This window comes from Haliotis cracherodii, unplaced genomic scaffold (genome assembly GCF_022045235.1).
Source record: "Haliotis cracherodii isolate W230 unplaced genomic scaffold, xgHalCrac1.p SCAF_8, whole genome shotgun sequence".
In the NCBI taxonomy this organism is placed as follows: Eukaryota; Metazoa; Mollusca; class Gastropoda; order Lepetellida; family Haliotidae; genus Haliotis; species Haliotis cracherodii.
In genome coordinates, this window is record NW_027266341.1 from 58,052,115 (window position 1) to 58,073,653 (window position 21,539).

General features: G+C 39.3%; 2 protein-coding genes across 4 annotated transcripts in view; one reads left to right on the plus strand and one right to left on the minus strand.

Annotated features, from left to right (window-relative positions):
• Positions 1–21,539, minus strand: part of LOC139449848 (uncharacterized) — a 23,170-nt gene continuing 1,631 nt past the window's right edge. The window contains exons 2-3 of one of the 3 annotated variants that reach the window (XM_071231403.1): positions 20,509–20,598; positions 1–1,083 (exon numbers count right to left, since the gene is read on the minus strand). In XM_071231403.1, coding sequence (XP_071087504.1) covers positions 5–838 — 834 coding nt within the window. In that variant the 5' untranslated portion in view covers positions 839–1,083; positions 20,509–20,598 and the 3' untranslated portion in view covers positions 1–4. Of the gene's footprint in view, positions 1,084–20,508; positions 20,602–21,539 lie in introns of all 3 variants that reach the window. The other 2 variants (XM_071231404.1, XM_071231405.1) reach the window with 2 other exon arrangements.
• Positions 17,899–21,539, plus strand: part of LOC139449849 (histidine--tRNA ligase, cytoplasmic-like) — a 21,792-nt gene continuing 18,151 nt past the window's right edge. The window contains exon 1 of the mRNA XM_071231407.1: positions 17,899–18,193. Coding sequence (XP_071087508.1) covers positions 18,035–18,193 — 159 coding nt within the window. The 5' untranslated portion in view covers positions 17,899–18,034. The remainder of the gene's footprint in view (positions 18,194–21,539) is intronic.

Genomic DNA, 21,539 nt, shown 5'->3' on the forward strand with positions numbered 1-21,539 from the left:
TATTTTATTTGATCAATATCAAATATATTTTCTTCCCTCTGTGAGAATGAGGAAAATCACAAACCAGAGCACTATGAGGAAAGTATTTCTGTGCAACGTCCAAAGTGTTCTCCACGTCTGACAACATCCGAGGATAGAACTGTAGAACACCCCGTCCACTTTCATCAAGACAGTCGTGCAGAGACGAAAACAGCATTCCCATGTATCTGTGACAGTCAGATAGGGCGTAGATCCACTGTAACGCTGAAATACTCACAACCGTGCCAACACAACTCGCTCGAAACGGTAAATGATAGAACATATTTAATTTCACACAATCCTGGCTGTTCACTTTATGTTTACAAATACTTAACATAAACGTATTACTGTCTGTTCCGACAACAAAATATCCAGCCTTTTTCAAGATGGCGGAGCTAATCCCAGATCCACTACCAATGTCAAGGACGCAGGGGTTTGTTGAGAGAGGTTTTGTGTGTTCAAGTAGCTCAATGGCTTTCCTAGTTAGTTCTGTCTGAATTCTCTGCATTCGTTCACTTTGAGTATACACCGCCGATCTATCTTCGTCATAAATATCCTCAGAATAGCCTATCAGCTCAGGTCGTCTTTCAGATCCGCCACGAACTGTTCTTACTTTGAACGCTTTCAAATTGTCCACTTGTTCAAAAGTATCGGGGAATTTGAAAACATTCCTAGTCGGATTTATCAAGAAATACATTCCCCTGCATAAGACACTGTTTCCGTGTATAAGTTTGACATAATGTTGATGTAACACGAAATATCCAGTCCGTGTTTTAAGAAAAACCGGTTTAAAAGTCCACCACTTCCGCAAGTTGTACATGGTAACAAGTCTCGGATACAGTCCCCGACAAGAGACACTTGTGTTTGATCGGTAGCGTACGTTTGACTTACATTATGGTGCACTCTATAATGTCACCGTGGCCTGTTGTGTCGTGAGTCAACTACTTCGGTGTTAGAGGACGTTTGGGCATGACGCAATATGAAGCAAGTGACTTAATGTCTCGGATCCGTGTCAGAAATGCATGGAGTTGCCAACAGAACTTCCTTCCAATTACACCGGTTTCTCTAAAAAGATGGAATATTTATTCTAAAACGAAATAATACTTGCTGCGGGGATCTTTCGATTTGGTTAAGATTGACAAGTATGTACAGGTATTAGGGTCACCTAATGGGCTACACAAACTTTCATTCCTGCTTTCAGATTTAGGTGCTTTACAACAGGGACAATGTGCACTTTTTTTTCTTTCTTTTTTTGCACTTACATGATCTGAATGCATGCACCTGTGTAAATATTGTTTTAAGTGTTTTGTGTTCCAGATAAATATAGAAAATACGCCTCGTGAAAACGATTTGATTTTTATTATAACACTGTTCCAAATCCATGTGTAATGTAAAGTTATTATACAGGCTTAATTAATATTATGTATCGTTCTAAAAGGTGTGTAATTAATACTTGTTATGCGGGTTTATTAATGTTATGTACTTTAATCGACAATTTTTCTCATTACCGTTAAACTGTTTCGCTGAAACTACGCGTTTTAGCTGTCGTGACGCGCTGGTTGTGAGTTCGTATCCCAGACCCTAATGATTATGTGGTATTGGTTTTTCACTACCATAATTATGGTCCCGTGAAGATTCCTGGTTAGAATTGGCCTTCAGCAACCCATGCTTGTCGTAAGAGGCGACTAACGGGATCGGATGGTCAGTCTGGCTGACTTGGATGATGCATGTCATCGTACCCCATTTGCGTAGTTCGATCCGCGTGATTGTCAGGTCCAGACTCGATTATTTATAGACCGCCGTCATATAGATAGAATATTGATGAGTGCGGCGTTAAACAACAACCAAAACGAACAAACAATAAGTCTTAGGGAATCCCTGGCTATATATATTAGCGAGCTAATGATGTCGAACAAGGCGACTAAATGTATTGGTGGTCAGGCTCGGGGATTTGTTTGTTTGCTTGTCATCGGTGCCCAACTTTGTGGATCGTTGTTTACAGAATTAGATATCAATAACTTGTTTGTGTGGACATGAATATTTACATGAATATTTACAGGCTGGAATATTGCTGACAGCGACATAAACAAGAAACGAACAATAACATGATTGTGCATGCATGGGATTGCGTCACTTGAGACTTTCCTCCGAAATTAATCATTAATATCTGACTGTAATACTCCTAAAAGTGACGTAAAACTCCGTGTTTGTGAATGCGTGTGTGTTTATGCCTCTGTGTGTGCGTGCGTGCGCGCGTGTTTGTGCCCCTGTGTGTGCGTGCGTGCGTGCTTTGGTGGGTGGATTTTTTCTGGAACAAATATTTTAGAAGGACCCTTGCTTGCTCAGACATGTGTTTCCCTCGCATTTGTTCCATGTTCTATGTAATATGTTGTGTATTACAAGCTCAGATGCAACAGTCATCATCATTCCGCTTTATCATCGAGTGACAATAGAAAACAAAGGATTCCATTGGTGTGTGGTGCTCGTTAAAATACATACAATAGACGACAGAAAAGAAAGAACATGCTCAGTCCCGCATATCGATATCGACCACAACGCTTGACCTTCACCAGAGCAACCCCGACAACACCTATCGTCTGCCGACACGCAGAATTGCGTTTGTCGTACAGACAGATTACAGGCAACTATAGAATGTATAGCTTAAACGTTTCAACAGTCTTAGATAACGAAAGGAAAAAAATATAATCTGGCACATGTGTTATAGGTACTTTATTGACCACAAATGCCGTATTTCCTCGATTAAACGCCCGGGCGTATATTTTCTTTAAGACACTCTTCATTCGATTTTAATCGCAAAGATAATAATGGGATAGAATTTCGTGCCTAAAAATTACAAAACATTCATTTAAGATTTAATAGTGAACTTCATTTTAGCATATTTTCTACCTACATACCCCCATAGGAAAACCCCTAAAATCTTCTTAAAGAGACAAATGAGTACATTTATTATGCCTAAGAAATGCATTGCTTCTGCGTGAACAGAATTCACTTATTCACATGCGAGTGAGTGAGTGAGTTGTGTTTAACGCCGCTCTTAACAGTATTACAGTTATATCGCGGCGTGTCAGCTTAATGTGGGAAGAAAGCCCGAAGTGATGCAGGTCTCAGACGTTTACCACTTCGGTGAAATCCACGAGCACGGGTATGGTACTGACAAAGCTAGAAACATAATCGGGATAGAACCGGGATTCGAACTCACAATCATAGGTTTCTGGCGTGCCCAAAGGACGCAACTCTGCACAGCGAATCGCGACGACTGGGCCACCCGTGCCCCCTATTCACATGCGAAACAAACTTCTTATTTACCCGTGGAGATCCAGGTTTCAACAGATCCCTGGCCCCTCATTTCTGGTCGTATAAGAGCCAACTAAATTGGATAGGCTGATCAGGCATGCTGACTTTGATTGTATGACATCATGCCTTGATGCATGGCGTGGATAGTTGCTGATGCAGGTTTTCATCACTGGCTTGCCTGTTCCAGACTCGAGTATTGACCAACCGCTGTGATATACACTAGCGGAAAGGGGTAACTGTGCTTCATAGAAAGTGGTGTAAATGTTGTGTTATTGAAAATAGCAACATGATGTATTGTCAATGATGAATCAAAGATTAGTCCAATTGAGCTGGTATTACCGGTTCTGTTGTGTAACTTGTGGGTGGGCATTATCCTACTACAACATGACGTTATGTCCCTGCATTTGAACAGAGGATAGAACTTTATCTCGAAAAAACTGTCGTCCCGTTATACCGTACGCCATTCAGATTCAGATGACGCCACCCAATACCATTATCAGTGGATTTTTTATGGAAAACAGTTTTATTGGAATCATGAAAATACAAGTGGGGACAAGTGATACTTGTACAAATATGGGTTCGATGACATGCATCAAACCAAGTCAGCGAGCCTGACCACCCGATCCCGTTAGTCGCCTTTTACGACAAGCATAGTCGCCTTTTACGGCAAGCATGGGTTGCTGAAGACCTATTCTATCCCGGATCTTCACGGGCCAGTGCTTTAATGAGAGAAATTTGCATTCAACAAATGATTAAACATATAAGTATTGCTTAACCTGTCTTCCTTTTAAGGTCTCCTAACGCATAAACCAATCAATAAAAGTGTGGCCTCAATTCATATCTCTCCAATGCCCCAGCTCACCTCTCTCCAAATCCCCACATGGGGGCCTATAAGTTTGATCCCCCGCAAGGTATAATAACAGGAACCTTATTTGTATCCCCGGAGAGGGCATTGCATCACGCGCGGTAGTCGGTTTACTTAATACGGAAGACACAGTTACATACTAAACCATAACGATGTCCACTGAATCGGATACAGACGAAATGCGGACTATAACAGGTGTGTACAGCATCATCAGCCGTCTGTTATTCATTATCATGTACATTGGGAATATGTTCTTTTAAATGTCGAACTTCATACTTTAAAATCACGAATGTATTGCGTCATTAATATTCTTTTAAATAGTTTTTTTCGAAAAGTTGATATAACAGTCAATGTGTAAAATTACTTTAGCAATTTACAAAACGCGATTTACAAATAAAATCTGTCATTTTACAAATGGGCTGAAAGATCTTTCCACATTAGTTTAATATGACAACAAAGGCCAAACGTTTTAAGGTTGAATTTCTTCACCGATGACTGAAAATTATGGTTTTAAAAGTAAACGAAGATCAATGTTTTATATAATATTTTTGCTTCTAATCCCAACATGATCATTAAATTGTGATGTTTTAGACCCTTAAGTTGAACTTTATATAATTTTAGTCAATCTGTCAAATAAATGGACGGATATTTCAGTCAATTTGTAAAATGACTGAAATGTTTTTTAGGCACTTTGTAAATTGCCTTAGTGAATTACATTTTACACTTTGACTTATTTTACCATTTATTGTCACATAAAATCGCTGTGAGCCTATAAGACTTGTGTATACGCCCTGGTATATGCCGTGAATGAAAATTCTGCCAATGTGTCTTTATTACGTGTTTTGTTTATGATATGAGAAGGGTAGAGACAGAAACCATATTCCGAACGGTATGAGTATATATGTGGTCTTTAGTAGAATTTTAAAAAACAAAATTAACGCCGCATTGAGCAAGCTCCAGCTATTTGTAGGCGATGTGCAAATAATCGATTCTGGGCCAGGCAATGGGACTGTGCTTGACAACGTTGGTTTTCTTGCTTTGATATCTGCTTGCATTTAGAATTGAATTATTTTCCTGTTTGCGTGAACTTTCCTTCTTCGGATAGTCTTCACTTCTTTCTCAGTAAGTTTAAGCAAAGTTGTTTCCATGCTGTTCGCAGCAGGAATTTTCACCTAGATCCTTATTCAGTAATACTTCCTGTTTCACTTTTAGATGAAACCGATGAAAACATGGCTGACGTTCAGAAGGCATTGAAAGATGAAATTAAACAACAAGGGGAAGTAGTACGGAAATTAAAGGCTGAAAAAGCAGACAAAGATAAGGTGAGGTCATAAACGCATCAGTATTGCTTTATAGGCTTGTTACCTGATCTGTCAAAACAGTGCAAAATACGAGCCGGCTTGTTCAACACGTGGGTTGTGTTCAATAATCTGTTATGACAGCGAGATAACATTACGCAGTAGTAATTGTTAATCATATACACATTTCCCTCTATTTTGTTGAGTATTGTGTAATTTTTGTCACTGACATGTTAGCGTGATGCGCCGTAGATATCCATAAGTCGTCTAATTGCTAAGTGTCTCGAGTTCAGCTGCTACTTGAATGATGCAATCATGTTAATCTGGTGACTTGCTACTGTTTTAGAGCTATTGTTACGAGTGCAGTGAAGCAAAGTGGTCAAAACCACACGCACAATTATCAAGATGAATAACACAACAATCTAAAAGCAATTTAAGAGTTTATTGACACTAAGAATAATTCATTACACTAGCGCTGAGACGAGTCCAAATTTACTACCCGGGTACCCAACCCCCTATTACCCGACCCTACCCGGGTACCCACTGTAGGTCTCAAGTGTTGGGAACACAATGTCTAATTGGGAATAGTTTAACTGTAGCCCTGGCAAAAACTGTTCAGATACATGTATGAAACGAGAGACCATATAATAGATAATTAGATATATGGTCTCTTATTAAACGATCATATCATGCGTACACTAAAATTGACTGTAGCTTTATCTTTACTCAAACATATACAAATCAAAAGGAATGTGTGCATCATCATAAAGAAATGGGAACATTAGCAACTTGTAGTGTAACCACTGAGCTCTAGTGAGTTTTTGTCATTAAACAATATGTCACGCGACTAACCACGGGTCGGGGAAGTACTGTGGGTACCCAGGTCCAACTCAGGACCCACCCGACCCGAGTACCCGAGTTACCTGTCCCAGCCCTACATTACACACAATACTGGCTAATTAATATAACTTAGGGCACCCTAGCAAGTAGCAATACTGTCGGCAAAGCAATATGGCAATATTAATATGCAAAGTCATAATCACCAGTGGTATGATTCTCCGAATCTGCATCAGAAATCGTTATTCCACTGTGGTACAGTGTGTACCGAGCATTGACATGATTTCTTTTCTCTCAACCCCAATGGGGCACGGGTGGTCCACTCGTCTAAGGCGCCGCGATTCGCTGTGCAGAGTTGCGTCCCTTGGGCACGCCATAAACCTATGATTGTGAGTTCGAATCCCGGTTCGCCCCGATTATGTTTCTAGGTTTGTCAGCACCATACCCGTGCTCGTGGGTTTCACCAAAGTGGTAAACGTCTGAGGCCTGCATCACTTGGGCTTTCCTCCCACATTAAGCTGACACGCCGTGATATAACTGGAATACTGTTAAAAGCGGCGTTAAACCAAACTCACTCACTCGCACTCACTCTCAACCCCGACATGGGTGCAACTTCACAAACAGGTAATGGGGTTCTTATTATACATGTTACAGATAAAACAGGAAGAGGCAACAGTCAAGGCTGTGTCACATCAAGTTACAAAAACCACTGCCCTTATACACAATCACAAGTGTTTTAAAATGCATTGCCAAAAAGCTACCTTTTTTCGCTAAAACACAAAAGCTACTCACCTGAATCAGTCAGATCTCTAGCTGTATATTCAATTACATAACTTTGATATGATTATGAATGATTAAAGCTCGAAATTTGGTAGTTCGTCAGTCACAGACAAAACATGTAGGCTTTACTCGAGATGGCTGTATTAGTGTAAGAAGATTCCTGTTTTCATGACCCAGCATATCTCTCCAAATCAGAATAGGGGGTATTAACTTACAGTAGGTTTCACCAAACATGCACACACCCAAAAGACAACTAATAACTAGTCCTTATTTAAAGTTGTTATTTTAGAAGTCAGTTTCTTTAGACATTATTTTCATTGATCGTGAGAATCAATGTTAAATATGAATTTTAATTAACAAAACATATACATTTATGATTAATAGAAACAATTGTGATTAATTACAGGGACTAGATCGCCTTTTTGTCAACACACATAGATCATCTCAGTGCAGAGATGCATCACTTTGTTCACCAGAAATCTATGATTGTTGGTTCAAATCCAAGTTCACCCCAGCTCATGGGTTTCACCGAAGTGGTAAACGTCTGAGGCCTGCATCACTTGGGGTTATCCGCCCACATTAAGCTGACACACCATGACATAACTGGAATACTGTTAAAAGTGGTGTTAAACCCATCTTCCCGAGGCAAGAGAGTTAACTGACTATAAAAGTCCAGTTTCCACCCTTGCCGAACTAGGCTGGTATTATGGAGTTACAATGAGTATTAATGAGTCTATGCATAGTCCAATCAAAATCGCGCACCGAAATCGAAATCCGGTTCGTAAACTGTCGTGCAGATTTCGGTCGATTGCAGGATTTGCAAAGCATGTGCATCACCAACTCGTTGTCTGCAGATATTTTCCAAATCTTATCATGTTTTTAATCAATGTGCTCACATGATTTGAAGCATTTCGCGATGTAAGACCCGTTTTATCACAATATAGATCTTGATTATCGATCAGATCGGCCTGACTGGTCGCCACCATTTCCATGGAGCAAACGCAAGTGATACAAGAGGTGGAATCTGATTGGTCCATGGGAAAGGCTTAGAAGGGACATAACTGGTAATAGCCTCTGGTGGCGCTACGATCGAGCCCAGTAATTCCAGCCTAGTTCGGCAAGGGTGGAAACTGGACTTTTAATGTCAGTTAACTCTCTTGCACGGGAAGATGTGTTAAACCCAACTCACACACTCACTCTCTCTCTCTCTCACTTTTTCACATTGGAGGTTGAAGCCCAAGTGTTCTTAAATAGGTAGAGGAAATAATGACAGGACAGTATTTGTTTTCTATGTATAAGCAGTACCAAATTACTTAATAATACTTGGAAAATATCGCTAAAAAAACTCCAATTTAGTCCTTGTAATAAAATTGCTATTTGTCCCAAAATTGTCAGTTAGGCAGAGAAATATCCAAAAATAGTTTCTAATTATCCCCATTATATTCTTAAGTTATCCTAACCAACGTAACAATTATGAATTGTCAAAAAAATATGCATGAAAGCCCTACTTAAACAGAGATAATTAAGCTAACTACATGGAATTTCTGATTCCAGATTAGTCAGGTACTAGTTACCTCCCCTTAACAGTTTGTCTACAAGTCACTTGACTGCCAAACAGTACACTCGGTTTTGTAAGCAAGGAAACATGTTTCAATGCGATGACAAATCTGTGCAGACATGTGCATAAGAAACGACATCTATTTTGTTAATCAATGAGGAATAAGCTTATGGAAAATACAAACTTTTAAAGAAAAATATATAAATAGGAAAAAATTGTTGTAAAAAGGGACCTATTTTGCCCAAATGTAGAACATTTTTCTCCAAATATAACTGTTTAATTTTTTTATATACAATTGTTTACGTGTCACTGCTTGTAATGTTGTTTTATTTGTTTGATAAAGAACACTTGTTCAGACATTTTAACGCAACATTTAGAAATCCGTGGTCCTTTCACTGGCAGTCAAGCTTGCAAGTGCCCTAATCTCTACTGACCATTTCATTTACATACCAAATATTCCTGTGAAGATCGCGATTAGAAAAATATATCTTCAGCAACCCATGTCTGCCACTAAAGGCGACTATGCTTGTCGTAAGAGGCGACTAATGGGTTCGAGTGGACAAGCTCACTGACTCAGTTGATGCATGTCATCATATCCCAGTTGCATAACTCGATGCTCATGATATCACTCACTGGATTGTAGGTCCAGATTTGATTATTTAGAGACCGCCGTCATATAGCTAGAATATTGCTGAGTGTGGCGTTAAACAACAACGAAACAAACATTAACCTACATGTTCATGCAGGATGGGTACAGCTCAGATGTGGAAGTAGAATGTTTATGTGATGATTATCATGAATAATTCCAGTCATTCCTGTAAGCACCACCATAAGCAGAATCATAATTTATAATCATTCAAAAATTATATCCAGTAAGCCATAACCACAACGAAGGCTGCCTATCCTACAAACATAGGATAGGCATATGTATGCATAAATGCAGAACATTATATTTGCTTATTGATAATGCGCTCAAGCTGTTGTCTCTATCTCTAACAAGGAAGAAAAACAATTATTCTGTATAATTGTCATCAGTGCCTTTTGCATGTGCGCCTCTCACTTTGCTGTTTTGGGTTATGAAATGCATGTCCTGGGGCAAGTATACCATTCATTTTGGACCAACTCAAGCACATTTATCAATCAACTAAATATTACTTGCCCATGTTGATGGGCCTATTATGAGTAATTATAGCCCTGATCAAGATAATAGTAGTAGTACCAGTAATTTCTTTTCTATCTGTTCGTTTCATTGAACGAAAAACTACAAAATCATAAGTACTGTACAAATACTAGAATGCATAGAATTACATATTGTATAAAAATTGCATAAAACACATTTCGCAGTTCATAAAGGGATAAGCAATTGGTACTGATGCACGTAAATATTTAGTAGTTAATTTCATACCCTTTTTCCCATGTGTCCGTGGCAGAAGACGACATTCGTTAGCCTTCAGTGCGGACTTCACGGGTTCGAATCCCGCTGGCGACAAACCTTTTTCATAAGATTGTTCTATCATCAAGACAAATGATAGGGGAAAAAAGAAGTTCCGTCATTGCCAACAGGTGTTTTACTAACAATTCCGTTAGACCACGGTCAAAGACAAAGGAGCCATGGTTTAAGTTTAGGTTTCAAAGCCTAATAGTTTTTTTTCCATTTGTAAATGTTTATAATTATTTATGTAAATGAATATCTAAATTTTCTTCTTTCCCCATTTATGTACAGTTGTAAACACCTTTCACTCAAATTAACAAGATGTTTCTCAGTAATTAATCCTTGATTAATCAGTGTCTACTCAGTTTATTGCCTATTACAGTGATTGACCCCTTGGACTATCATGTAGGTTCGATGTATTTACAGCAATCAAAACAAACAAAGCTTGTCAGTGTAGATAATCTTCATTGTGTTACAACTGCAGACAGAAACTGCTCAGTCCTAACTGTTGATCATGTCCAGTCAAAATTTAAGAATGTCCGGACAGAAAAATTTTAATGTCCGGTAAGCAATATTTTAAACCGGACATTTGAGATTCCCAATCGGACATGTCCGGCGCATGTGACGGTTTCCGAACCCCTGCCCAACACCTAAAGGATACCTTCAATACAGGCTAGGTTAAGCCACCGGTGCAGAATAAGCCACTAGTTCAGTGCCAGAATGCTGACAACATCAATGACAGATCTGATGAAGTACAGGCTGTCGTGAGAATATTGTGAGACAGCACACTAACTTATCATGATTTATAAATGCTGATGCCCATTTATTTCGAATATCTGAAGGTCACATATTGCAAGCACACAAACCTCATCAGTTGGTTCAAATTACAGAGATGTAAAGTACTTGGGCCTGTTCTGACCAGGACTGTCGGGTAGTTGGTAACAAGAGATGGTCCACTGTGACTAACCACATTTCTGCTCCATTGTTTGTCGAAGCGTGTCTCCAGATCATGATGGAGGGGTCATATTTCAGTCCAGATTGACCGACATTTTTCTTCTGATACACCTGAAATCCCAGTTTCTCATCACTCAGGGATTCAAGGACAGAATAGGAATGTGTGATCCTAATTTAACTGATTCTGATTGGCTGAAATGGACTCGATATTGTGCATGATGCTTCTAACTGACTGGAAGGAATTGTGACCGAAGCGGCTTCATTGTGACCTTTTGTCATTTCAACATTTGTAGCTATGCCTCAGCATGGAACCAGGGGCCGATGTGATAGGCTGCTGCAGCATGATGTGGTCTCTTGTGATGAATAAAAATATCACCATAGCGACCTGGCTGTAAAAAGAGTTCATCTTATGTACACTGTAGTCTTAACTATCTTACCACTATTCCTACAGTCATGTCTATCTTACCACTATTCCCACACTACAGTCATGTCTATCTTACCACTATTCCTACACCACAGCCATGTCTATCTTACCACTATTCCCACACTACAGTCATGTCTACCTAACCACTATTCCTACACCACAGCCATGTCTATCTTACCACTATTCCCACACTACAGTCATGTCTATCTTACCACTATTCCTACACCACAGCCATGTCTATCTTACCACTATTCCTACACTACAACCATGTCTATCTTACCACTATTCCTACAGCCATGTCTATCTTACCACTATTCCTATACTCCAGTCATGTCTATCTTACCACTATTCCTACACTACAGCCACGTCTATCTTACACTATTCCTACAGCCATGTCTATCTTACCACTATTCCTACAGTCATGTCTATCTTACCACTATTCCTACAGCCATGTCTATCTTACCACTATTCTCATGATACAGCCATGTCTATCTTACCACTATTCCTACAGCCACGTCTATCTTACCACTATTCCTACACTCCAGTCATGTCTATCTTACCACTATTCCTACAGCCATGTCTATCTTACCACTATTCCCACACTACACCCATGTCTATCTTACCACTATTCCTACACTACAGCCATGTCTATCTTACCACTATTCTTACACTACAGTCATGTCTATCTTACCACAATTCCTACACTACAGTCATGTCTATCTTACCACTATTCCTACACTACAGCCATGTCTATCTTACCACTATTCCTACAGCCATGTCTATCTTACCACTATTCCTACATCCATGTCTATCTTACCACTATTCCTACAGTCATGTCTATCTTACCACTATTCCTACAGTCATGTCTATCTTACCACTATTCCCATGATACAGCCATGTCTATCTTACCACTATTCCCATGATACAGCCATGTCTATCTTACCACTATTCCTACACTACAGCCATGCCTATCTTACCACTATTCCTACACTACAGCCATGTCTATCTTACCACAATTCCTACACTACAGTCATGTCTATCTTACCACTATTCTTACACTACAGCCATGTCTATCTTACCACTATTCCTACACTACAGTCATGTCTATCTTACCACTATTCTTACACTACATCCATGTCTATCTTACCACTATTCCTACACTACAGTCATGTCTATCTTACCACTATTCCTACAGCCATGTCTATCTTACCACTATTCCCATGATACAGCCATGTCTATCTTACCACTTTTCCTACACTACAGTCATGTCTATCTTACCACTATTCCTACACTACAGCCATGTCTATCTTACCACTATTCCTACAGCCATGTCTATCTTACCACTATTCCTATACTCCAGTCATGTCTATCTTACCACTATTCCTACACTACAGCCACGTCTATCTTACACTATTCCTACAGCCATGTCTATCTTACCACTATTCCTACAGTCATGTCTATCTTACCACTATTCCTACAGCCATGTCTATCTTACCACTATTCTCATGATACAGCCATGTCTATCTTACCACTATTCCTACAGCCACGTCTATCTTACCACTATTCCTACACTCCAGTCATGTCTATCTTACCACTATTCCTACAGCCATGTCTATCTTACCACTATTCCCACACTACACCCATGTCTATCTTACCACTATTCCTACACTACAGCCATGTCTATCTTACCACTATTCTTACACTACAGTCATGTCTATCTAACCACAATTCCTACACTACAGTCATGTCTATCTTACCACTATTCCTACACTACAGCCATGTCTATCTTACCACTATTCCTACATCCATGTCTATCTTACCACTATTCCTACAGTCATGTCTATCTTACCACTATTCCTACAGTCATGTCTATCTTACCACTATTCCCATGATACAGCCATGTCTATCTTACCACTATTCCCATGATACAGCCATGTCTATCTTACCACTATTCCTACACTACAGCCATGTCTATCTTACCACTATTCCTACACTACAGCCATGTCTATCTTACCACAATTCCTACACTACAGTCATGTCTATCTTACCACTATTCTTACACTACAGCCATGTCTATCTTACCACTATTCCTACACTACAGTCATGTCTATCTTACCACTATTCTTACACTACATCCATGTCTATCTTACCACTATTCCTACACTACAGTCATGTCTATCTTACCACTATTCCTACAGCCATGTCTATCTTACCACTATTCCCATGATACAGCCATGTCTATCTTACCACTTTTCCTACACTACAGTCATGTCTATCTTACCACTATTCCTACACTACAGCCATGTCTATCTTACCACTATTCCCATGATACAGCCATGTCTATCTTACCACTATTCCTACACTACAGTCATGTCTATCTTACCACTATTCCTACACCACAGCCATGTCTATCATACCACTATTCCTACAGCCATGTCTATCTTACCACTATTCCTACAGTCATGTCTATTTTACCACTATTCCTACACTACAGCCATGTCTATCTTACCCCTATTCCCATGATACAGCCATGTCTATCTTACCACTATTCCCATGATACAGCCATGTCTATCTTACCACTATTCCTACACTACAGTCATGTCTATCTTACCACTATTCCTACACTACAGCCATGTCAATCTTACCACTATTCCTACAGCCATGTCTATCTTACCACTATTCCTACAGCCATGTCTATCTTACCACTATTCCTACAGCCATGTCTATCTTACCACTATTCCAACAGCCATGTCTATCTTACCACTATTCCTACAGCCATGTCTATCTTACCACTATTCCTACAGCCATGTCTATCTTACCACTATTCCTACAGCCATGTCTATCTTACCACTATTCCTACAGTCATGTCTATCTTACCACTATTCCTACACTACAGTCATGTCTATCTTACCACTATTCCTACAGCCATGTCTATCTTACCACTATTCCTACAGTCATGTCTATCTTACCACTATTCCTACAGCCATGTCTATCTACCACTATTCCTACAGCCATGTCTATCTTACCACTATTCCCATGATACAGCCATGTCTATCTTACCACTATTCCTACAGCCATGTCTATCTTACCACTATTCCTACAGTCATGTCTATCTTACCACTATTCCTACAGCCATGTCTATCTTACCACTATTCCCATGATACAGTCATGTCTATCTTACCACTATTCCTACAGCCATGTCTATCTTACCACTATTCCTACAGTCATGTCTATCTTACCACTATTCCTACAGCCATGTCTATCTTACCACTATTCCTACAGTCATATCTATCTTACCACTATTCCTACACTACAGCCGTGTCTATCTCACCACTATTCCTACAGTCATGTCTATCTTACCACTATTCCTACACTACAGCCGTGTCTAGCTTACCACTATCACTACAATCATGTCTACCTTACCACTATTCCTACAGCCATGTCTATCTTACCACTATTCCTACAGTCATGTCTATCTTACCACTATTCCTACAGCCGTGTCTATCTTACCACTATTCCTACAGCCATGTCTATCTTACCACTATTCCTACACTACAGCCGTGTCTATCTCACCACTATTCCTACAGTCATGTCTATCTTACCACTATTCCTACACTACAGCCGTGTCTATCTCACCACTATTCCTACAGTCATGTCTATCTTACCACTATCACTACAGCTGTGTCTATCTTGCCACTATCACTACAGCCATGTCCACCTTACCACTATCACTACAGCCATGTCCACCTTACCACTATTCCTTCCTACACTGCATGACCAGTGCACACAAACATTCACTGGTATAAACTATTCTTCATATGTTGCTATAGTCCATCCATGCACAACTGCTTTGTGACTAGCTACTGAGCATGACAATTACCCGTGGAACATGTTCAGAACTTTCTGGTAGGTTAATTTGTCATGCACTGCTAACAGTTAGCGTATTTCCTCTAATAAGACCCTTATTAACTTCAGCTTACTATTAATTTCCGTGTGGAGTCCGGGTTTTAATTGGTCCTCAGTAATCTGTGCTGGTTGTAGGAGGCGATTTATTTAATGGGTGGGTAGTCTTGGCAACATGTTTGACCGCATATCATCACACCGCAAGGAATGTTTGTTGCTCAAGATATCAATCACTTGATTGTCTGGCCCTGACACAATTATCTAAGTCATATAGCTAAATATTTTTAACCCAACCCTATCCTTTATTCAGTAAACTTTATGATAATCAAATGTTTTGGGAAGAAATCATTAGCTGTAGCTGACCTGGTCTTTATAAGAGGCCTCTCTCTTACATGTAAACCTATATGCCTAGATCCAGTCATACAGGGATTCTGGACTTTGGGCCATTGTATGATGTTTATACCTGAAAATTCAATTCTTTCTACTGCCACCTGTACTATGTTTACCATGTCTCATATTAGAGGAAATATGGTACTTTACACTGGCCTTCTATGAGGCAGCATAACTTCATCAACTGCCACCTGTACTATGTGTACTATGTCTCATATTAGTGAACGCCGAAGACCCGGGTTCGATTCCCGACATGGATACAATGTGTGAAGCCCATTTCTGATGTCCCCCACCGTGACATTGCTTGACTATTGCTAAAAGCGGCGTAAAACCAAACTCATTCACTCACTCACACATATTAGAGTAAATATGGTACTTTCCACTGCTACCTGTAGCATGTACAATGACATTACATGACATTAATAGAGACCAGCTACTTTACACTGGTGTTCTATGAGACAGCATAGCATATATATTCCACCTTGATGGAATGACAAGGTATTTCATCATGCACCAGCCCACATTATATCAGGTATACACAGCATGAAGTATCCGTTACCTGGCCCCTTGTCATGGGCCAACAGATCAGCTGATGCAATGGACTATTAATAGCGCCAGGAGCTCCCCGACAGCCTCGCACTCCCTCAGCCGTGACACTTGACCTCACTGAGGTAAAGTATTGACAGGTTTTCAGTCTCAGCGTCCCATGCGATACCGGCATGGACAGAAAAACAGCTGATTCCTGCTGATGCAACACTAGAGAAATGTACAGTGATTATAGCTGTAGGAAGCGGCATGTTAGTTTAATACAAGCACAGCACAGTAACTAGCCATAGGAAACAGCACTGTAGGACTTTGTGGGAGAGCTGTGACAATCCTGTTCACATTGGACAAAGTTGTTATTCAAGAGCATTTGACGGGGAAGAGGAAAACGAAGTTTTGAGATTCTGGAGGAGAGTTGATGAGGATGTACTGACAGTTATAAGCATATATGGATTTCTGTGTGGCATATATACAGATGTAAATCGGTTGGAGGATAGCTGTGATATATACAAATTTGTCATATGATATATGGATGAAACAGAAGCTATTCAAAAGATACATGATATATAAAATTGGATTATATAAAATACTTACCAGGAAGTATGACAGTTGTGTTTGGAGGAATATAAACAAGGAACAAGCACTCTCATCTGCTGTGATTTTCAATGATTTTGGATTGATGTGATCTTTCGTTTTCTACAAAACAAGTTGCAACGGTTTTGATTTTGGAAAAAAAAGAATTCCTTTGTGAGTTATGATGTATGGGATTACCGCGGTTGTAGGTGTTGCTCAGGGTGTGACGGTGCGGTCAAGGTGTCGGTCATCTCAAATACCTACGCCACGACAACTGTGTTGTAATAGTATTCTAGCATGTACTCAGAGTAATTTTGCTGCATTAATATTACAGTCAAGTCAGGCATTTTGACTTTTTCATACAAGGAATCCGAATCTTATGCTGTTCAACTTGAGTAGGTGCTTATTAAGAACATGAAGAAAGGATAGATTTCATTTTCAGATCTCTAAAATTATTTCTTGTGAATATTTCTCATGATAATTATTTGTGATATTCGTATAAACAGTATCCTGAGAAAAAATGTGAACATTTTTGTGGTAAGAAAAAGATGTTGTAGAAGATACGAAATTTGCTAAGATTTCATTCAAGATAAAGCTAGAAAGATCTCATCGTACTATGGGAAGATAAGAAAGTTGAAAAGATCTCATCTGCTCATAGAAGATTAGAAAGAACAAATCTCTTAGAAGATAAGAAAGTTGATAAGATCTCATCTGCTCATAGAAGATTAGAAAGAACAAATCTCTTAGAAGATAAGATCTCATAGAAGATAGGGAAGTTGATAAGATCTCATCTGCTCATAGACGATTAGAAAGAACAAATCTCTTAGAAGATAAGATCTCATAGAAGATAGGGAAATTAACAAGGCCTCACAGAAGATAAGAAAGTTAAAAAGATCTCATCTGCTCATGGACGATTAGAAAGCACAATTCTCTTAGAAGACAAGATCTCATTGAAGATAAGAAAGTTGATAAGATCTCATCTGCTCATAGACGATTAGAAAAAACAAATCTCTTAGAAGACAAGATCTCATAGAAGATAAGAAAGTTGCAGAGATCTCCCAAAAGACTGCAACAACTCCTAAGTGTCTGGAAGTATCACGGTGTGATAATAAGGTCCTGTGGTTGAGATAATCCAAGCAGAAAGATGTCATCGGATCAGCCCAACATGTTTCTGGATGGGAGTAAGGGTGTGGTACTTGTTGGACGTACTCGGGAACAGTTTGAAATCTACAAGCAGATCCAGGAAATAGGTGAAGGAATTGCTGCCCTGAAAGCCCGGAAACCACCAGGTTATAAAAAACAGGTGCAGTTTATTATTTCCACATCAGATTTGCTGACTCTGCAAATATTGAAAGGTTTGCAAAACTGGTACCAAAACTCCTTTTATTTAATACTGTCAGCAGAATCTTATATCATCAATACTAGGCCTGGAATAACTCTTTTTCATGAAGCATGACAAAAACAGAGTTTCAGATGGTAGTCGGTCACCGGTCATAGACTGATAAAATTTAAATTTGACTTATGATTTGTTTCGGTAGTTGGACTTTCGACCGATAGAAATGCTGAGCAAAGTGTCACAGGTTTCATAATTCCATGAATGTAAAGTAAATTGTACGGATTAGTCCTACAAGTTTACAGTGTCGATGTAATGAAACAATGCACAGCCATCAAAAATCAAAATTGAACTTTTGAGTAGCGTGTGTCTTTGCATCATGCAATCTGTATCAGAGCTTTAGTGACTTAGTCAAGCGCTTTTCTTATCCCGACATTCATTGGCCAGATCATATATATTCATCCAATCACAAATGGTATTGCATTAATTTGTTATGGTTTTTCCGCCATTTTTGTTGACTTGGCTTACTGACTTTTGCTTTTGACTTATTACATTTTTGCTTACAAGTCATTGATATATGTACAGCTTTTTGTGACAAAATCAGTGAAGATAGTTCTCACAATAACGCAACAATAAGTTGTGTATCCCTTAATTGTTACATTTTCATCCTGATCTTTCAAAATGTGAGCATGGTGAGATCGGAGGCATTTTTATCTTTGTAGTTTTGCCTTGGTTGAATTCCCTACACGTTCAAGCCTATTTGTGTGTCTCAAAACATCTTTTCGGTGTTAGAAACTAATCCTTTTAGTTCACTAGTCCTTATAATGATAACATACAGCAAAACCCTTTAAAATGGTACATTTGTACTGGTCCTTATGATACCTTAACTATTGGTCAGTTTGGCAAGGACTATAGAACAAGTGCCAGTTTTTAATGCTTATTTTTCATCTAGTTTTTTAAGTGAAATTATGACCTTTCTCAGTACCACAGATGTCTGTGTTAGTTTATCAACATCTGTTTAAACAATAGTACATACATCACACACTGCTATAGTCATGATAGTTCAAATAACTGAGTTATACAAAAAACTGGAATTTAATGTATAATTTTCCCCATGTATTAACAAGATAATTGTCCTGGATTTGCTTGAAAAAATCTGTTGTGGAAAATAGATTAAATATCCTGCTGCTATCAAAAATCCTAGCCTTGTTAGTCAAGGGAGGTAATCCCCATCTCTTATTGTTCCCCCTGGATGGTGTGAGTGTGTCGTATAGTTTGATATTATTTGGCCATGAGTACTTTACGAATTGAGTCATGTCTCTCAGATCTCTCACAAAGCTATCGTAGCTAAGGAGATCGTAACTCCCATACTTTAACATAGACATACTGCTGTCGTTTCGCTACAATTGCTTTTTGGAACGCGGCCCAGAAACATAAAATCATTTTGTCACCTTGTACAACAAACATAGGTTGCTGGGGACAGAGTTCGACCTGGACTCACCAAGGAATGGTGGGGCATGTCGCCAATGGCCGAGTTAGATTCCTAGTGTGGGTTCAAACCATGAAGCCCAATCCTGGTGTCTCCCCGCAATGATGTAGCTGCAATATTGCCGATGGCTGGGAATTTTATATAAATATATGTGCCTATTCCCATCTTCCCAAGGCAAGAGAGTTCGCTGACTATATACGTCCAGTTTCCACCCTTGCCAAACTTGGCTTGAATTCCTGGGCTCGATCATAGCGCCACCAGTGACTATTATGAGTAATGTCCCTTCTGTGTCCTTCCTATTGGCAAATCAGATTCCGCCTCTCACATCACTTGCATTTGCTTCAAATAAAATGGCGGAGCCCAGTCAAGGCGATGTGATAGATAATCAAAATCTATTTTGTGATAAAACAGGTCTCACTTCATGCATTACTTCAAATCTTGTGAGCACCTTGATTAAAACATGAATACATTTGGAAAATATCGGTTGATTCTGAGTTGTCGATAAACATGCTTTGCAAATCTGCACTCGACCGAAATCTACAGGGTAAATGTAGAACCGGAAATCAATTTTGATTGGTCTATGCATAGACTTCTTTGTCCAGCCAAAATATTGCTCCATAAATCCAGCCTAGATCAGCAAGGGTGGAAACTGGACTTTTATAGTCAGTGAACTCCCTTGCATTGGGAAGATGACTTTTCCAGGCCTGCATGCCTGTCTGGAGTGAGGCTGTTTTGATGTGATGTAGCATGGTGAAGGGGGGTGTTTCTGCTAGCCTTGTCTACTGTTTATATTCACCAGAGTTGCTGAAAGAGTTCTTCTCTCCATTCCATATCCTCTGTCCTTGTGATTGTGCTCACCATGTTGCCTCTCTGCCGATTTCATCGTCTGCTGTACCAAAAAAACAAACTACACCATTCTGCTCTGCGTTTCTTGTCATCTAACCAGGTAAGATATAGATTTGAGTGGATAGAATAGGTTCTAGCCCTCTATTATATGTAATGGGCAAATAAAATGGATCCGGTGGTCAAGCTCTGGTTGATTGGGTGTCATCGTGCCTATTGATGGTGTCAGAGGTTGCTCATGATGTTGACCACTGGTTTATCTGACCCAGATTAAAATAGTGCTACAGCTGGAATTTTGTTGATTTCTGCATAAAACAACAAACTGAATCGATAGAATGACAGTAGACCATCCTCGGTTATCCAGTGTATTATGACCTTTCTGTTATGATTAATTACCATGACCATTTCAGTACTAGCGCTTCACATTGAAGCCAGTTCATGAGGTTCAAATGACAGGATGCTACAAATACTGTTCCAATCAAAAAGACTTCTTTCATGTTTTCGTGATAAGTAATGTTTCAAGATATCTTTTATTCTTAATTTCTGAAGAAATTCAATGAACAGAGTAGTGTCACTTAGCTGTAAGGGCAGGGTTAGAAACTAACAGCTTCTACCACTAGTCCTTATAATGATAACATATAGCAAAACTCTGAAAATGGGCCAATTTCTACTATTCCTTAGGATACCTTTACTATTGGGCAGTTTTGTAAGGACTACAGGACTAGTGCCAATTTCCAACGCTGAAGGGTCAACTTGTCATGGGCTATGTGAAACATGACTTCAAATATATACGGGAATAAGGAGCCATGTTTTTTATTTAGTTTTTTCTAAAAGTTTATCTCACAGTAGGTTTAAAATATTTGTTACTTATGTCGAGATAATCTCTGATCCCAATACCATTTTACATCTTCCTTTTAGCATTATTATCAGCGTTAGAAATTGGCACTAGTCCTGTAGTCCTTACCAAACTGCCCAATAGTAAAG